This window comes from Oryctolagus cuniculus, chromosome 4 (genome assembly GCF_964237555.1).
Source record: "Oryctolagus cuniculus chromosome 4, mOryCun1.1, whole genome shotgun sequence".
Lineage (NCBI taxonomy): Eukaryota > Metazoa > Chordata > Mammalia > Lagomorpha > Leporidae > Oryctolagus > Oryctolagus cuniculus.
In genome coordinates, this window is record NC_091435.1 from 124428893 (window position 1) to 124442083 (window position 13191).

Below are 13191 nucleotides of genomic sequence, written 5' to 3' on the forward strand. Positions count from 1 at the left end.
TCTTTCAAATAAATAAAATAAATCTTTAAAAAAAATGCACACAAATGAACGAACGTAAGTACCCATTTATGATTTTTGACTTCAAAAGCCTCCTTTTTAAATAAAATGATTGAATACTAGAACCATTTTTTTTTTGACAGGCAGAGTTAGACAGTGAGAGAGAGAGACAGAGAGAAAGGTCTTCCTTCTGTTGGTTCACCCCCTAAATGGCCACCACGGCCGGTGCGCTGTGCCGATCCGAAGCCAGGAGCCAGGCGCTTCCTCCTGGTCTCCCATGTGGGTGCAGGAGCCCAAACACTTGGGCCATCCTCCACTGCCCTCCCGGGCCACAGCAGAGAGCTGGACTGGAAGAGGAGCAACCGCGACTAGAACCCGGCGCCCAAATGGGATGCCAGTGCAGCAGGCGGAGGATTAACCAAGTGAGCCATGGCGCCGGCCCCCATTATTCCCCATTCTAACAAACCTCACACTGAAGGAGAATAGTAGTTCTCACAGGCTGCTTCATGCATTTCCTGTTAATTTCTAAACTATACGAAGTTTGAGTTTCATTGCAAAAGCAATGGCACCTGAGTCTCAGTTAATACCCAGTAGTAATGTTTCCTCATGTATATACTTTTTAAAAAATGTAGTGGTCTTAACATGCCTCCATGAAAGCTTGTGTATAAATATTCACAGCAGCGTTTTTCATAACAGCCAAAGGTAGAAACAAGCCAAAGGTACATCAGGTGATATTTGGGTGAACAAAATGTGGTATGTCCGTACAGGGGAATATTACTTGGCAAAAATAAGAGGAATGAAGTGCTGATACACGCTACTACATGGATGACGGTAGGTAAGTAAAAGAAGCAGTCACAATAGTTCATGTTTTGTATCATCTCATTTATATGAAATGTCCAAACTTGTCAAATTTCTAGACAAAAAAAGATTCCTAGTTGCTTGGGACCATGAGAGGCAGTGAGGAAGGAAGGAGAAGTCACTTCTTTGGGCACAAAATCTCTCTTAGGGATGACAAAATGTTTTTACGTTTGGTGATGGTGATTTTTGCTCCATTCTGTAATTACATTCAGAGGTAACCAACTGTACAATTTAAATTGGTTAACTTTTAAGGCATGTACATTATATCTCAATAAAATCTGCTTCAGATAGTCTTATGGGAGTGATTTATTAATATTAGTCATGGTTATAAATGAGAAATATTCTAGATGTTTGGCTTTTTTCTTTTTCTTTTTCTTTTTTTTTTTTGACAGACAGAGTTAGACAGTGAGAGAGACAGAGAGAAAGGTTTTCCTTTCCGTTGGTTCACCCCCCAAATGGACGCTACGGCCAGCGTGCTGTGCCGATCCGAAGCCAGGAGCCAGGTGCTTCTTCCTGGTCTCCCATGTGGGTGCAGGGCCCAAGGACTTGGGCCATCCTCCACTGCACTCCCGGGCCACAGCAGAGAGCTGGCCTGGAAGAGGAGCAACCGGGACAGAATCTGGCGTCCCAACCAGGACCAGGACCCAGGGTGCTGGCACCGCAGGCGGCGCTGGCCAAACCTTTTTCTTTTGAGTATCCATGTTCCCCTCTGTGTCTCTGCAAGCCCTATACTGAACTCCAGGAAGAAACTTTGTTGATTGTTCTTATAAGATTCTTTTTCTCTCCTGCATTGTGCTTGGCAGCTATTTGGTTGACACCTTTCTTGAGTCAGGAGCCCACACACAAAAGTAAAATTGAAGCAGCAGCACTCACCTTCAATAATGTGCTTTCTTGACAATCCTCTCTCTGTTTCCGCTCTGCCAAGAAAGAGAAGTAAATGGCTTTGAGTAGAGAGGTGTGTGTGTGTGTGTGTCTGTGTGTGTGTGTGTGTGTGTGAAATCTGTTTCAAAAGCATAAAAAATCATTCCTACTTAGGCTGAATTGCTACTCTCTACCCTGTTCTCAGCGAATTCTGGAGGCAGGAGAGGGAACACCGAGTGAGCACTTTTCTTTGGAGACCCCCGGAGATGAATTAGCCATGACTGTCACCACACCATTAATATCGCTCAGCACCAGGTTCAAGTTAATAACAACTCAGCCGTGCACACCTTGTCCATATGTAATTTGAGGCACAGTTCAACTTTCTCACCTTGCTGGTAACCTGGCCAAAAGGAAAAAAAATGACAAGATTGGCAGGCTATTGATCTCTTTGCCATTTCTGAGAAAGGAAGTAAATTTGAAAGTGTCTTGGCCTTTAAAGACATTTAACAACTATTCCTTTAAAATGTAACACATCCTGAAAATAGACAGACTTTCATGATGAAGGCTTTTGCCTCTTGGGCAATTCTCAAGCTCTGTCTTAATAGAAAGAACCTTGAATTTTAAAGAATTGATGAAGTGTTTATTCAATATCAATCTTTGATAGCCTCATTGTAAAATAGTAGCACTGTGACTGTACCTTTATCTGTGTCTTTTATATTAGATAATATTGGTATAGTACTCTACTTGCAGAGTGCCCAATTTCATGTTTATTTCTAGACATATAAGCAAGTTTTGTGTATCATTGCCAGAGCATCAAGCAATGACACTGCAAATCAAAGCATAGATAACAAAATCCACACTTCTCACTGGCACTCTGTTGCTTCATTTTTATACAGACCGTGACAGCAATGAAAATCTAAATTCCATCTTTCTGTCGCCATCGCATTAGCAACTGGCTGAAAAACAACAGAATACGAGTGTGTGTGTACATACACATATATTTTGATTAAAAATGTTGCCTTACTATCTATAGGAAGTAAATAAAATTTGTTTGTTTGCTTTTTTTTTGGTTAAGATTCCATCATTCTCTGAAATTTCCTCAAAAAAGCACAGAGCCAACAATTGCTCCAGTACATGGATTAGCTTGATTTTTTTAATATAATTCCCACTAATGAATTTAAGTACCAGTTCAAATACTGGCAGGCTGGCCCCTTAGGAGCCCATTCAGCCCGTGAAATTCTCTCTCCACTCCACAAGAGAGGGAAGACTTCCTTTTCATTTTTCCTGACAGCCAGTGACACAGGTAGCTCCTGTCACTCTCCAATGAGGTAGTCTCTTTTGGAGCCCGCTGTAGAAAATATCAGAGGCTTACTTGTGGAGCCAGCCAAGATATTTTTATCTTTGCATTCAGTTGAAGTCTCTGAGTTTTGGCAGATTTGAGTGGTTTTCTTCTGTGATGCCTTGTGTTTATTTGCTTTTCCTGGAATTTGAAGTCTCTTTTGCAAATGGTTCTAATATGAGTTTGGTATTTGAAAAATCTCAATGAATCACTTAGTAACAAGTGACCACATGCTTTGGAATAAGTTTCTTTGAGAGTATCTTGTAAAAATGGAATCATAGGCTAACTGCTATTTCCTTAGAGTGAAAAAAATCTCTCTGCAAGGCAATTAATTTCTTACATTAGATATAAAGTTGTTGCCTTCAAGGATAAAAGCATGAATGACTAGTTGTTTCCTGTCTGATAGAGAAGATAAAAAGCGTTCAACTTACTTTCCACCCCAGTAGAGCTTGGTTGTTATGACCAGGCTGGACCTCCTGTATATCAAACAGACAAACAGAAAGAGTAAATAAATTGCAGATTGTAGGACCTATCATATTATTATTATAGCACCAGAAACAAGTTGCTATTGTGTTCCACATTTAAAAAAATCAGTAAGGAGTTAAACTTGTCGATTCATGTCATCGAGATGCAAGGACAATGGAGATCCAATGGGCAGGGTCTTGAAGCCAGATCTTAGAGGAAGAGGTTGATGGGAAGTGACCTTTGGCTGGGGATGGAGGGTGGAGCTTGAGAAGGAGGGCGGGGGAGGCCAGCTTGGAGGGATAAAAATTGAACATGGAATGTAAGTGAGATGACCTAGAGGATGGATTGATTATCTTGGTGGCTCAAATTAGCAGCCACCAGTTAACACATATTTGCCATTTGACATAATATCAATTACCCATGTACTTTCCCTGGGATGAAGTCCAGTCTCTGCCAAGGACCAGGGACCCTACTGGCCCTGATATATTATATCCTGCACCATCACATTCATGGGCAGGAACTCACTACATAGAAACACGAATGATAAAGTAAAATATAATGGCCAATAAATGTTGAGAATAAAGAGGAAAACAATTTCTTTGAGTGCCTTATTAAACAGTCATGTCACTTTAGGAAAAGAGTCTTCAAGTCTTTAACTCAAGGCTCTACCACCCGACATCTAAGGGAATGAAATGTGGGAATCTTGTCAGGAAACTTATTTCCTTCTCTAAGCTACACCCAAGGGCAGAAAATGCAATCTTAGCATCATGGTCAAGGAATACAAAATAATATGTTTTGAGAAATATAGGCATCTAATTTAAAATTGGGAGGCAGATCTCAGAGCAAGTTTGTTTCTCTAGATATGGAACCCAATTGAATTGGTCTAGAAAAAAAATCATTTGCAATTCAGAGGTTAAGACCAAACTTTGGGAGTATTTGAAATAAGGCATTTGTAATTCCATCAGCACTGGACTCCATACCTTGGGATTCTCAGGTATAAAAGCCTAGTGTGATTGCTGATAACCAACTGGGGATGACAGGGACAGCTCTGACAAGTTGGTTGTAACACGAAAAATTTGTTGAAAATGTTGGCAACCCCATCCTGCACAAGTTAATTCCCTGAAAAGTAATTTGAATCCCTGTAATGGAAGGTCTACTGATAAATGCATCTGGAGATTACATATCCCAAATGGGCTGAGGTATTTTGCAGGTTAATCCATCAACTTGACGATACTTATTATTATAGCAATCTGCCACAGGGGAGTGAGGTCTCCTTTAGCAAATACTTTCAACCTTCAGCGAAAGCTGGATGGAATGGTATGAAAAATGAGCGCAGCCCTTTTGATTATTCGGAGCTGTTAGGCTTGCCAGAGCTGCGCATTTTACCCAAACACCACTAGATGCTTATTTTCCCAAAGTCAGGCTTTCTGTAAATTGTTGGCCCTTTATGGGTGTGCACACTAACATTTGCGTTCAAGTGGCAAGAGGAGACAGCAGCCTGGCAAATAATCGCTGATTCAAAGGCAAGGTCTTCCAGGGACTCCTCCAAAGCTGAGGAATGATAGTATATTTTCCAGCGATTCAGCACAACCTTCCAAAACCAAGGAGCCTTGTTAGTGAGACACTTCATGCACAGTTAGGCCATCCATTGTACAGATGGGGAAACTGAGAACCGGTGAAGTAAAGCAGCTTGCCCTGGATCACAGCTAGCAGGTGGAGGCACCGAGGCCAGAGGGCAGCTGTGCGGTTGACACAGCATTTACAGGCTCAGTTATGTAATGATCCTGTTGATCTTGTCACTCGTCTCTAGCGGGAGAATGGGAACTGAAATAAGTAGGCTGCTGCAAGGTGATAGGGAGAGTTTTTATTTGTCAGACTGAAAGGCAGTTTGTGAAATACACACATCAGTCTATTTTCTACAAGGCTCTGCCACTATGGAGAGTGATTACATGCTCTCTGGGTGTGGAGAGAGAAAAAAGCTAGGGTACTATGCTTCCCCTGCTTCTTCAGGTGTGCTTGTGCAGTCTACACTTTGCTGCACCTCTCACCATACTATTGGTAGACTTGGCACACAGGTTTCTGTGTTAAATTATGGGGGCTGGCACTGGGTGTAGCAGGTAAAGCCACCACCTGTAGTGTCAGCATCCCATGCAGGCGCTGGTTCAAGTCCCGGCTGCTCCACTTCTGATCCAGCTCTCTGTTATGGCCTGGGAAAGCAGTGGAGGATGGCCTAAGTCCTTGGACCCCTGCACCTGCGTGGGAGACCTGGAAGAAGCTCCTGGCTCCTGGCTTCGGATTGGCCCAGCTCCGGCTAGTGTGGCCATTTGGTTAGTGAACCAGTGGATGGAAGACCCTCTCTCTCTCTGCCTCTGCTCTGTAACTCCACCTTTCAAATAAATAAATAAATCTTTACAAACAAACAAACAATAAAAGTTAAATTATGTCCCAAAAATGATATGCTAGAATCCTCACCCTGACTACAGTAGACTGTGAGCTTATCTTAGAAGGAAGGTCATTGTCGACGTAATTAGTTACGATGAGATGGGTCCTACTTCAGTATGACTGACGTTCTTATAAGGAACCACACAGACGCATATGGTGAGAAGGCTGTGTGATGACAGAGGCCAGGTTGACGGGCCGCGGCTGCAGGCCAAGACTTGCCAAGGCTTGCTGGCAGCCACCAGAGGCCAGGAAGAAGGAAGGAAGAATTTCTACCCAGAGTTTCAGGGAGTGCATGGCCCTGTCAACACCTTGATTGGACTTCTGGCTGCCAGAACACACATCTGCTGTTTTAAGCCACCTAGGTTGTGGTGCTTTGTTGCAGCAGCCACGGGTAACCGATCCAGCCCCTAGGTGGGCAGTGATGGATGGACTTGCATTCTGGGTGCCAAAGTAAGCCAGGCAAGCTAGAAGACTGCATGGAGGTGTGAATTACTTTCCAGATTTAAGGTTAAGCTTTCTTGTAGCCCCCTTGTTTCCTGGAGTAGAGGAGGAGGAAAGGAGATAGGTCACCACATTTTCTTTCTTCACATCTGCACGAATGTTTGGGTTTCCACTTCCACAAGGCCCTCTGTTCCTTGCAAACGTTTATCTCAGAGTGAAGAATAAGAAGCACCCAAAATACACGGGGCTCTGTTCTACCTTTCTCATTTTTGCTCCCAGAGGGAGCTCAAATGACGTGTGCAAAGGCGGAACAAAGTCTGTCTTGGGACTGTCCTTGTTTCCTAGGTGAAGTTGTAGAAGATACCTGCTGAGTGTGCATGGTGTGTGTGCGCCAGAGAACAAAGCTCGCTGCACAGCTGTCTTCACTAGTATCAGCCCTGTTCTGACAGCGCCATCCCAGATACTATGCCGGAACACAGGAGGACCGTGGGCTTGGCCGGGTTCTACTCCTGCTGGGGGACGGTAGCTGTGGTGGCTGAAACTCATAGAACTTCACCCCCTCCCTACCCTGGCTTTAGCTGCAGAAGATGATGGAATGGAAATGTAAGCACATCTCTGAGTGTTTCTTGGAGACACAGCTCAAGAGTAACAGATGCAGCACATTGCTGAATGCCCAGATACTGGATTTCTAAGAGAGATGCTGGCTAGTTGTGTTCAGGTAAGAAAACCTTGGGGTATTTATCCCCAGGGCTTCTTCGTGCATCATTTCTCTGAACCCAGAGTTGTTAATAAAATGAGCAGCAAACATAAATATACGAGTAGAGATAATCAGCTTCCTGCGACTTGCTTCCTTCTTCAAATGACCACAAATGGCAGTGATAAGCCATGAAAATGTCACTTTCTGTTCTGCGTCAATGTCTCATGAACACTCCCACCTTCTTTTCTGCTCAGCCCCTCGGTGATTCGTTGTCATCAATGACTAGTCAACAATTTTCAAAGCACCAGCAACGAACTCGCTGGCATTTAGCTCAAACCACTATCAGTGATTTCTTTACCAATATTTGATGTTTTCTGACAGCCTTTTGGCCCTGTTTCGTGTGCTTTCAGCTCCCTTCTCTGGTGCAAAAGCAGCAAGTCTTAACAAATAACAAAAGGATTACGGTAAATGCAGTACCTCCAGCCTTTCTTCTTGATGATGCTGCCCAGAATCACTTCAGCCCTGCAGAGGGAAACGGATCAGGTCTTAGGATCACGTCCCAGAAAAGCAAGAGTCAGTCCAAAACCCCAGAGCCACTGCTTGTTTGAGCTCTCGTGTGCCTACGGATCCTGAAAATAGAAGCCGCTCTCGGCTGGTAGCACAGTTTCCACTGTTTCTGCTTTGCCTGCAGAATCCTGCTCGGGAACAATCCGGAGGCACCTGCCAAATCCCGCCATGCTGGCAGGAGACCGCCTGCAGTCCTGGTACTGAGAAGCAGCAGAGTCATTTGGCAGTTTGGTGTTTTTGACCCGCTGATCCCGTGTGTACATGTCTCGCTTGTTGGTGTCTGGTGGGAGTTAAGGTTTCCTTCTAATTGCTGTGGAACTGCTCCGTTGTGACTGGGGAGGACAGTGAGACCTCACACTGTTCAGGCAGAACTAGTGACCCCAGGTGATGTTGCAGGATAAATGAAGAAAGTGGGTGTGGGGTTAGATATCCCTAAGGCCAGGGCTACGGATGCAGTGGCCCAAATGGAGAATGTCCTGGGATCCAGTGACAAACTCTGTCATAAGATCAAGGACAAATACTGAAGTGTCCTTTCTGTCCTGAAGGCTGGGTTGTGGAGAGGTGCCCTGAAGACATCCCAGTCGCCACTTCCACCTACCCTCCTGGCTCTCAAGATTGAGGAAACTTTCTTCCCTGTGCCTAACACCAACCTTATGTGAAGCTTCTGGGCTCTCAGAGGCTTTGCAAGTGGGAGACTAACAGAGGTAGTCAGCACTTTGCCCATTAGGGTGTCACAGATGGGAGACCCTGCTCATCCTCATTTGTCTTGACTTGAAAGCTTGGCCTTTGTGAGGGGCTACAGCCTGCGATGAATTGTGATGCAAGTTGTGGGCTGTGCCCCACAGTTAGGCACTGGATGCTTCCACCTGTCTGCTCGACTGTTGCCATTGGCAGTCTTGCATTTCCCAGTGCAAGACTCACTCGCTGACAAGCAGTCAATAACGATCAAAGTGGTCAGCATTCACAGCAGGAATACAAGCAGGACCTCACTTGGCAAGGCCACACGCACCTGGATTGAGGCGCATGAGGCCTGCAGGGGACTACGCTCCGCAGTCTCCTCAGAGAACTGCAGTGCCACTGGAGCAGCTATCTAGCTTATTTGGTTCCGGGAGCTGAACATCTGTGTTCCTTCCAGGAGGCGAGGGGTCCCTGGATCTACTCTGAAATGTGCTGACTTTGCTGGGACCTGGATGGCATGGGCCTCTAGTCCTTGCCCCAGGCCACATTGCCCCTGGGTTCTAATGAACCTGTCCTCCGGCCCCTGACCTGCTCCTGGCTCCAAGGGAAGGAAGCTGCTAGGTGTGACTCTTACAAAAGAAATGCAGTTCTCTGCAGTGCTCTCCGTGCTCAGAGTGGGCTCTGAAATGACCTTGTAGGAGAGCTACTGGGTTTCTGGGCATCTTTGGGGATCCCACCTTCGATGTCTAAGCAGCCTGTAATGCCAGGGCAGACACTGGCGAACAGGAAGAGCAGGCCCTGCTTGCCCACAGGGAGGGAAACCCAGTGGCATTATGATTGGATATGCTGGATATATACATATTGGATATATATATATATGTACATGTATATATATATATATAGGATAACCATCTTGGAATCTGCTCACGCATTTACTCACTTGTATGTTCAGCTACCACCCATCTCCACCACCACTACTCTGGAGCCAGCTGCCTGGGCCCCTCATGGAGACCATGGACATTGTTTCTTGATCCTAAATCCCTCCAATACATTCTTCACAAGGGACCAGTGGCGGGAAAGATTGGGTGGGCAGAGAGGGCCAGAGATGGTCAATGTCCCCAGTTCTAGAGGTTGGTAGGGAGCAGGGTCCCCGACGTGTGGGGGAACAGCTGCCTCTTCTCACTAACACATCAAAATGGGCTGGACAGACAGGCTGTCTTATGTCCACAGATGCCACCAACAGCTATGGACTTACTTTCCAGCGGCATAGACCTCAGCAGTGTCAAAGAGATTAACGCCACTTTCATAGGCGATGGTCATCAACCGTTCAGCAACCTGCGGGGGACATGAAAGGAGGCTGGTCAGAGAAGCCAAGGCCGGAAACCCTGCCCAGCCACTCCTGGTTTCTTGCAGTTGCAGTGAAGAGAGAGAGAGCAGCGGGCTGAGCCCATGGAGAGAGGGTAGAAGGAACCTGTTCACAGACACGGAGGGGGCCCCACAGCATCACCCTCAGCACCGGCCACTGAGTCTCCCCTCAGATCCCCGTGAGATGGGTGGATTTGCCTTTCTCACTCTGCAGGGGGAGACTTTGTTTGACAACATTCTCTGTGGCATCTTTAGCTCTCTGATAAACAGGTCAATTGTGTCACGGGTGACTCCCTTTCTTCACTTCCTTATCCAAGCCAAGAGGTTCCGGTGGCTGGGTAACTCTTGACCTGAAAGCCTACGACCTTTCCTCCTTGAGGTCAAACAGACGGTGCTGATGAGCCAAAAGTCACACGGAGGCGTGCTGGTTTAGAACTCCTGCCACTCACAGTTTTGCAGAATCCAAAGCATCATCACGGAGTGGCTGCTGAATCAACACGGAGAGAAAGGAGCCTGCGAGAGCCCTGACTCACCAGGGATCCAGCTCCCCACTGTGCAGGCTGCAAATAGAACTCCTTGTGCTACTGAAGAAGAAGTGGCAAGTGTGGCAGAGAGTTAGAGGGACAGCTATAAGCAAAAGCTTGAGGGATAGCTTGGTGGGATAGCATTAAGCAACAGTGGAGAGCGGCTGCTATTCCATTTTGCTGATTCACTTACTAGTTTGAAACATGCCACACCGCACACGTAATTACAATTGATTTTTCCCTTATGGTTTTTGATGGTGGGCTGAAGTTGCTTCATTGGCATTTCCAAGGTAAAATATTTTTATGTTGTTTTGAAAATTAGCCTACCTGGAAAATGTGTTAGGCCAGTAAAACGGAGTCCATGCAGACCCGTTAGCATAATGTCTTTAATTTGCTACCGTGAATACATTTGTCCTACCTCAAGATTAAAAGCTAAGTCTAGTTTTTCTCACCATGATTGTCCTATGTTTGAGAAATTATTGTGCGTATGTTATGCTATATGACATACTAGCAGATTATCACCGGGAAGTATGCACAATTAAATCTTAGCTAGAGGGCAATTTTAAGAAAAGATGGAGAATTCTAGATGGAGACTTGGACTGAATGATGGCAGAGATGTTTTCCAGCCATGAGATTTGAAGGCTCGGATGTGGAAGAATGAAAAAAACAAAACAAAACAAAACAAAACAAAAAAAACACTGAATTAAGTCTGAAGATTGATTTCCAACCTGAATGTCCCACTTATTAAATAAATAAACTTTTGCAAATCATTTGACCTCTCTGTATCGTTCAAATGGGAATCTGTTCAGGGAACTCCTTGTCCCCCAGGGAGTCTGTAGGCTGCAGAGGAAACTGCCCTCACCTCCCTCCAATGGGGGCCTGAGGGCCTGAGAGGCAAGGGGTCAGGAAAAGTCATGTGACACATCCGGGCCAATGAAATGTGAGGAGAGGTTTGCTGAGGGCTTTGGGGAACATGTTCCCCTTCAGAATTTCTGGAAGCAGCACTCTTCCTGAAGTATCCATTTTAATGGAGGCACAGGATTCCTGCAGTTGTCTTACAACCCGAGGAAGAGTGGATGTGCCAAGGAGCACAGGGCTGAGAGAACTCCTGGGAAATGGGGTTGGGGGATCCCCTGAAGTTTGCTGTACTTCTGTTCTTCTAGTTTCAAAGTCAAAATCATTTTTTTCTCATAGGGTAAGCCCATTTGAGTTGGGTTCATTGTTGCTTGCAACTAAAGGCAACCAAATTACCTTACGGATGAAAAAATATAAAGTACAACTCTGAAAATTACGTGCTATAAGATGATAATACACTCTTTCCATTATTTTTTAAAAATTATTTTTCATTTATGAATATCTACTTTAGTTTTATGGTGATGGCAAATTATTTTTGAGAGACACCCTGCCAAGTGATTTAATTTGGTATTTGAATCCTTTTGATGATGTTCCAGCCAAGAAATTATTCAGGATATGGTTGGACTCTGCCAGGTATGGAAACATCACCTCCTGCTGAGCCAGCAAGGGGAGTTGCATCACTCAGCACATTATGGTGTGGTCATCCCTGTTATCCTATATTTGTACCTGCTTTGTGTTGCACTCGTCTGAAGCCAGAGAGGAAATGGGAAAATGATGGGAGGTCAATTTATTGCTGTTGGTCTGCAGCTGTCCTACATAGGACTAGGTGGGCTTGAATAATTCAGCTCTGGTGTGCCTGGGCCTGGCTGTGCCTCCCTCTCTTCCCCTTTGAGCCCTCTCTCTGCAGGGATGTGAGGAAGGCCCTAACTGCCTTCTGGAAGGACAATACCTATTTGTCTGGTCTACATGTAACAGGAGCACCTCTGCAGCCACTCATGACTGCCTCATTGTATGGTTTTGAGATTTGGAATTCTGACATGATTCATCTCAGGCCAGTCCTACACATGCTGACCTGGGCAAGCTGGGCTCATTGCACTGGAGAGCAGACAGCATGAAGGGGGAATGGTCAGTTACAGTTGGCCTGTCTGTTCTGAAAGGGAAGATGCTTTTGTCTGTTTCCCTCCAAGCCCTGTACCAGGCGGTAGTGGGTTATACACATGCTGGAGACAATGGATTGCTAATGTTAGAGCTCCCTCCTTCCTTGCCACTTATTTTGTATCTGATTTAAAGCCTGGAGCCTTTGCTGTGTCAGCTGTAGTTTTGCCTCCGTGCCTCCTCCGTACACTCCTACCTGATGCCAATCAGCAAGCCCTATAGTGAATTATGTGATGTGCTACCCAGTTCCTCCTTCAGAAACAAAGAACTTACTCCTCTAGCTGCTGGGAATGCTGCCATTGAATGCCCTTCAGCTCTCTGGAAATTGCATTTTGCTAGAGTCATCTAGCCCAAGGTCAAGCCCACTTCCAGGTCAGCCTCTATCTAACGACTGGTCTACAGAGCTACAAATGCCCAGTCCTCTTGTTCCAGCTTGGGACAACTCTGCAGGACCATCTAAAGCATCAGAGCTTCCCATGGGGTGAGCCAAGGTCATTGTTGAGACTGCATCTTGACCTGCTCTGCATTGATCCCAAATTAGCTATATTGCATGTTAATTTGCATTCAGAGTCTACTTCTCATAGAATCTCCCCATGAGACCAACTCTGTGGGATGACCACTACCCAACTCTAAGAAAGGCATTTAGGCAGAGAAGAATACAGTTAAGGACCCCTTACCTCCCTGATCTATTCAATGCCACGGGTGACTGGGAGCTGTGGGGAAAACCACCACTGCCCCAGGTCCTTAGGAATGAAGGTAAGAACTACCTTTTAAGTTGAAGCCCTGGCCTAAGGCGCCTGCATCCCATATGGGCGCCAGTTCTAGTTCTGGCTGCTCCACTTCCGATCCAACCCTCTGCTATGGCCTGGGAAAGCAGCAGAAGATGGCCCAAGTCCTTGGGCCCCTACACCCGCCTGGGAGACCTGGAAGAAGCTCCTGGCTCCTGG

At 45.7% G+C, this 13191-nt stretch overlaps 1 protein-coding gene across 3 annotated transcripts in view; it reads right to left on the reverse strand.

Annotated features, from left to right (window-relative positions):
• KCNAB1 (potassium voltage-gated channel subfamily A regulatory beta subunit 1) overlaps positions 1-13191 on the reverse strand; it is a 454438-nt gene that overhangs the window by 69623 nt on the left and 371624 nt on the right. For all 3 annotated transcript variants that reach the window (XM_008266198.4, XM_051858804.2, NM_001170956.1), the window contains 4 exon segments: positions 9601-9680; positions 7578-7622; positions 3487-3531; positions 1729-1772 (listed from right to left, as the gene is read on the reverse strand). In XM_008266198.4, the coding sequence (XP_008264420.1) occupies positions 1729-1772; positions 3487-3531; positions 7578-7622; positions 9601-9680 (214 nt within the window).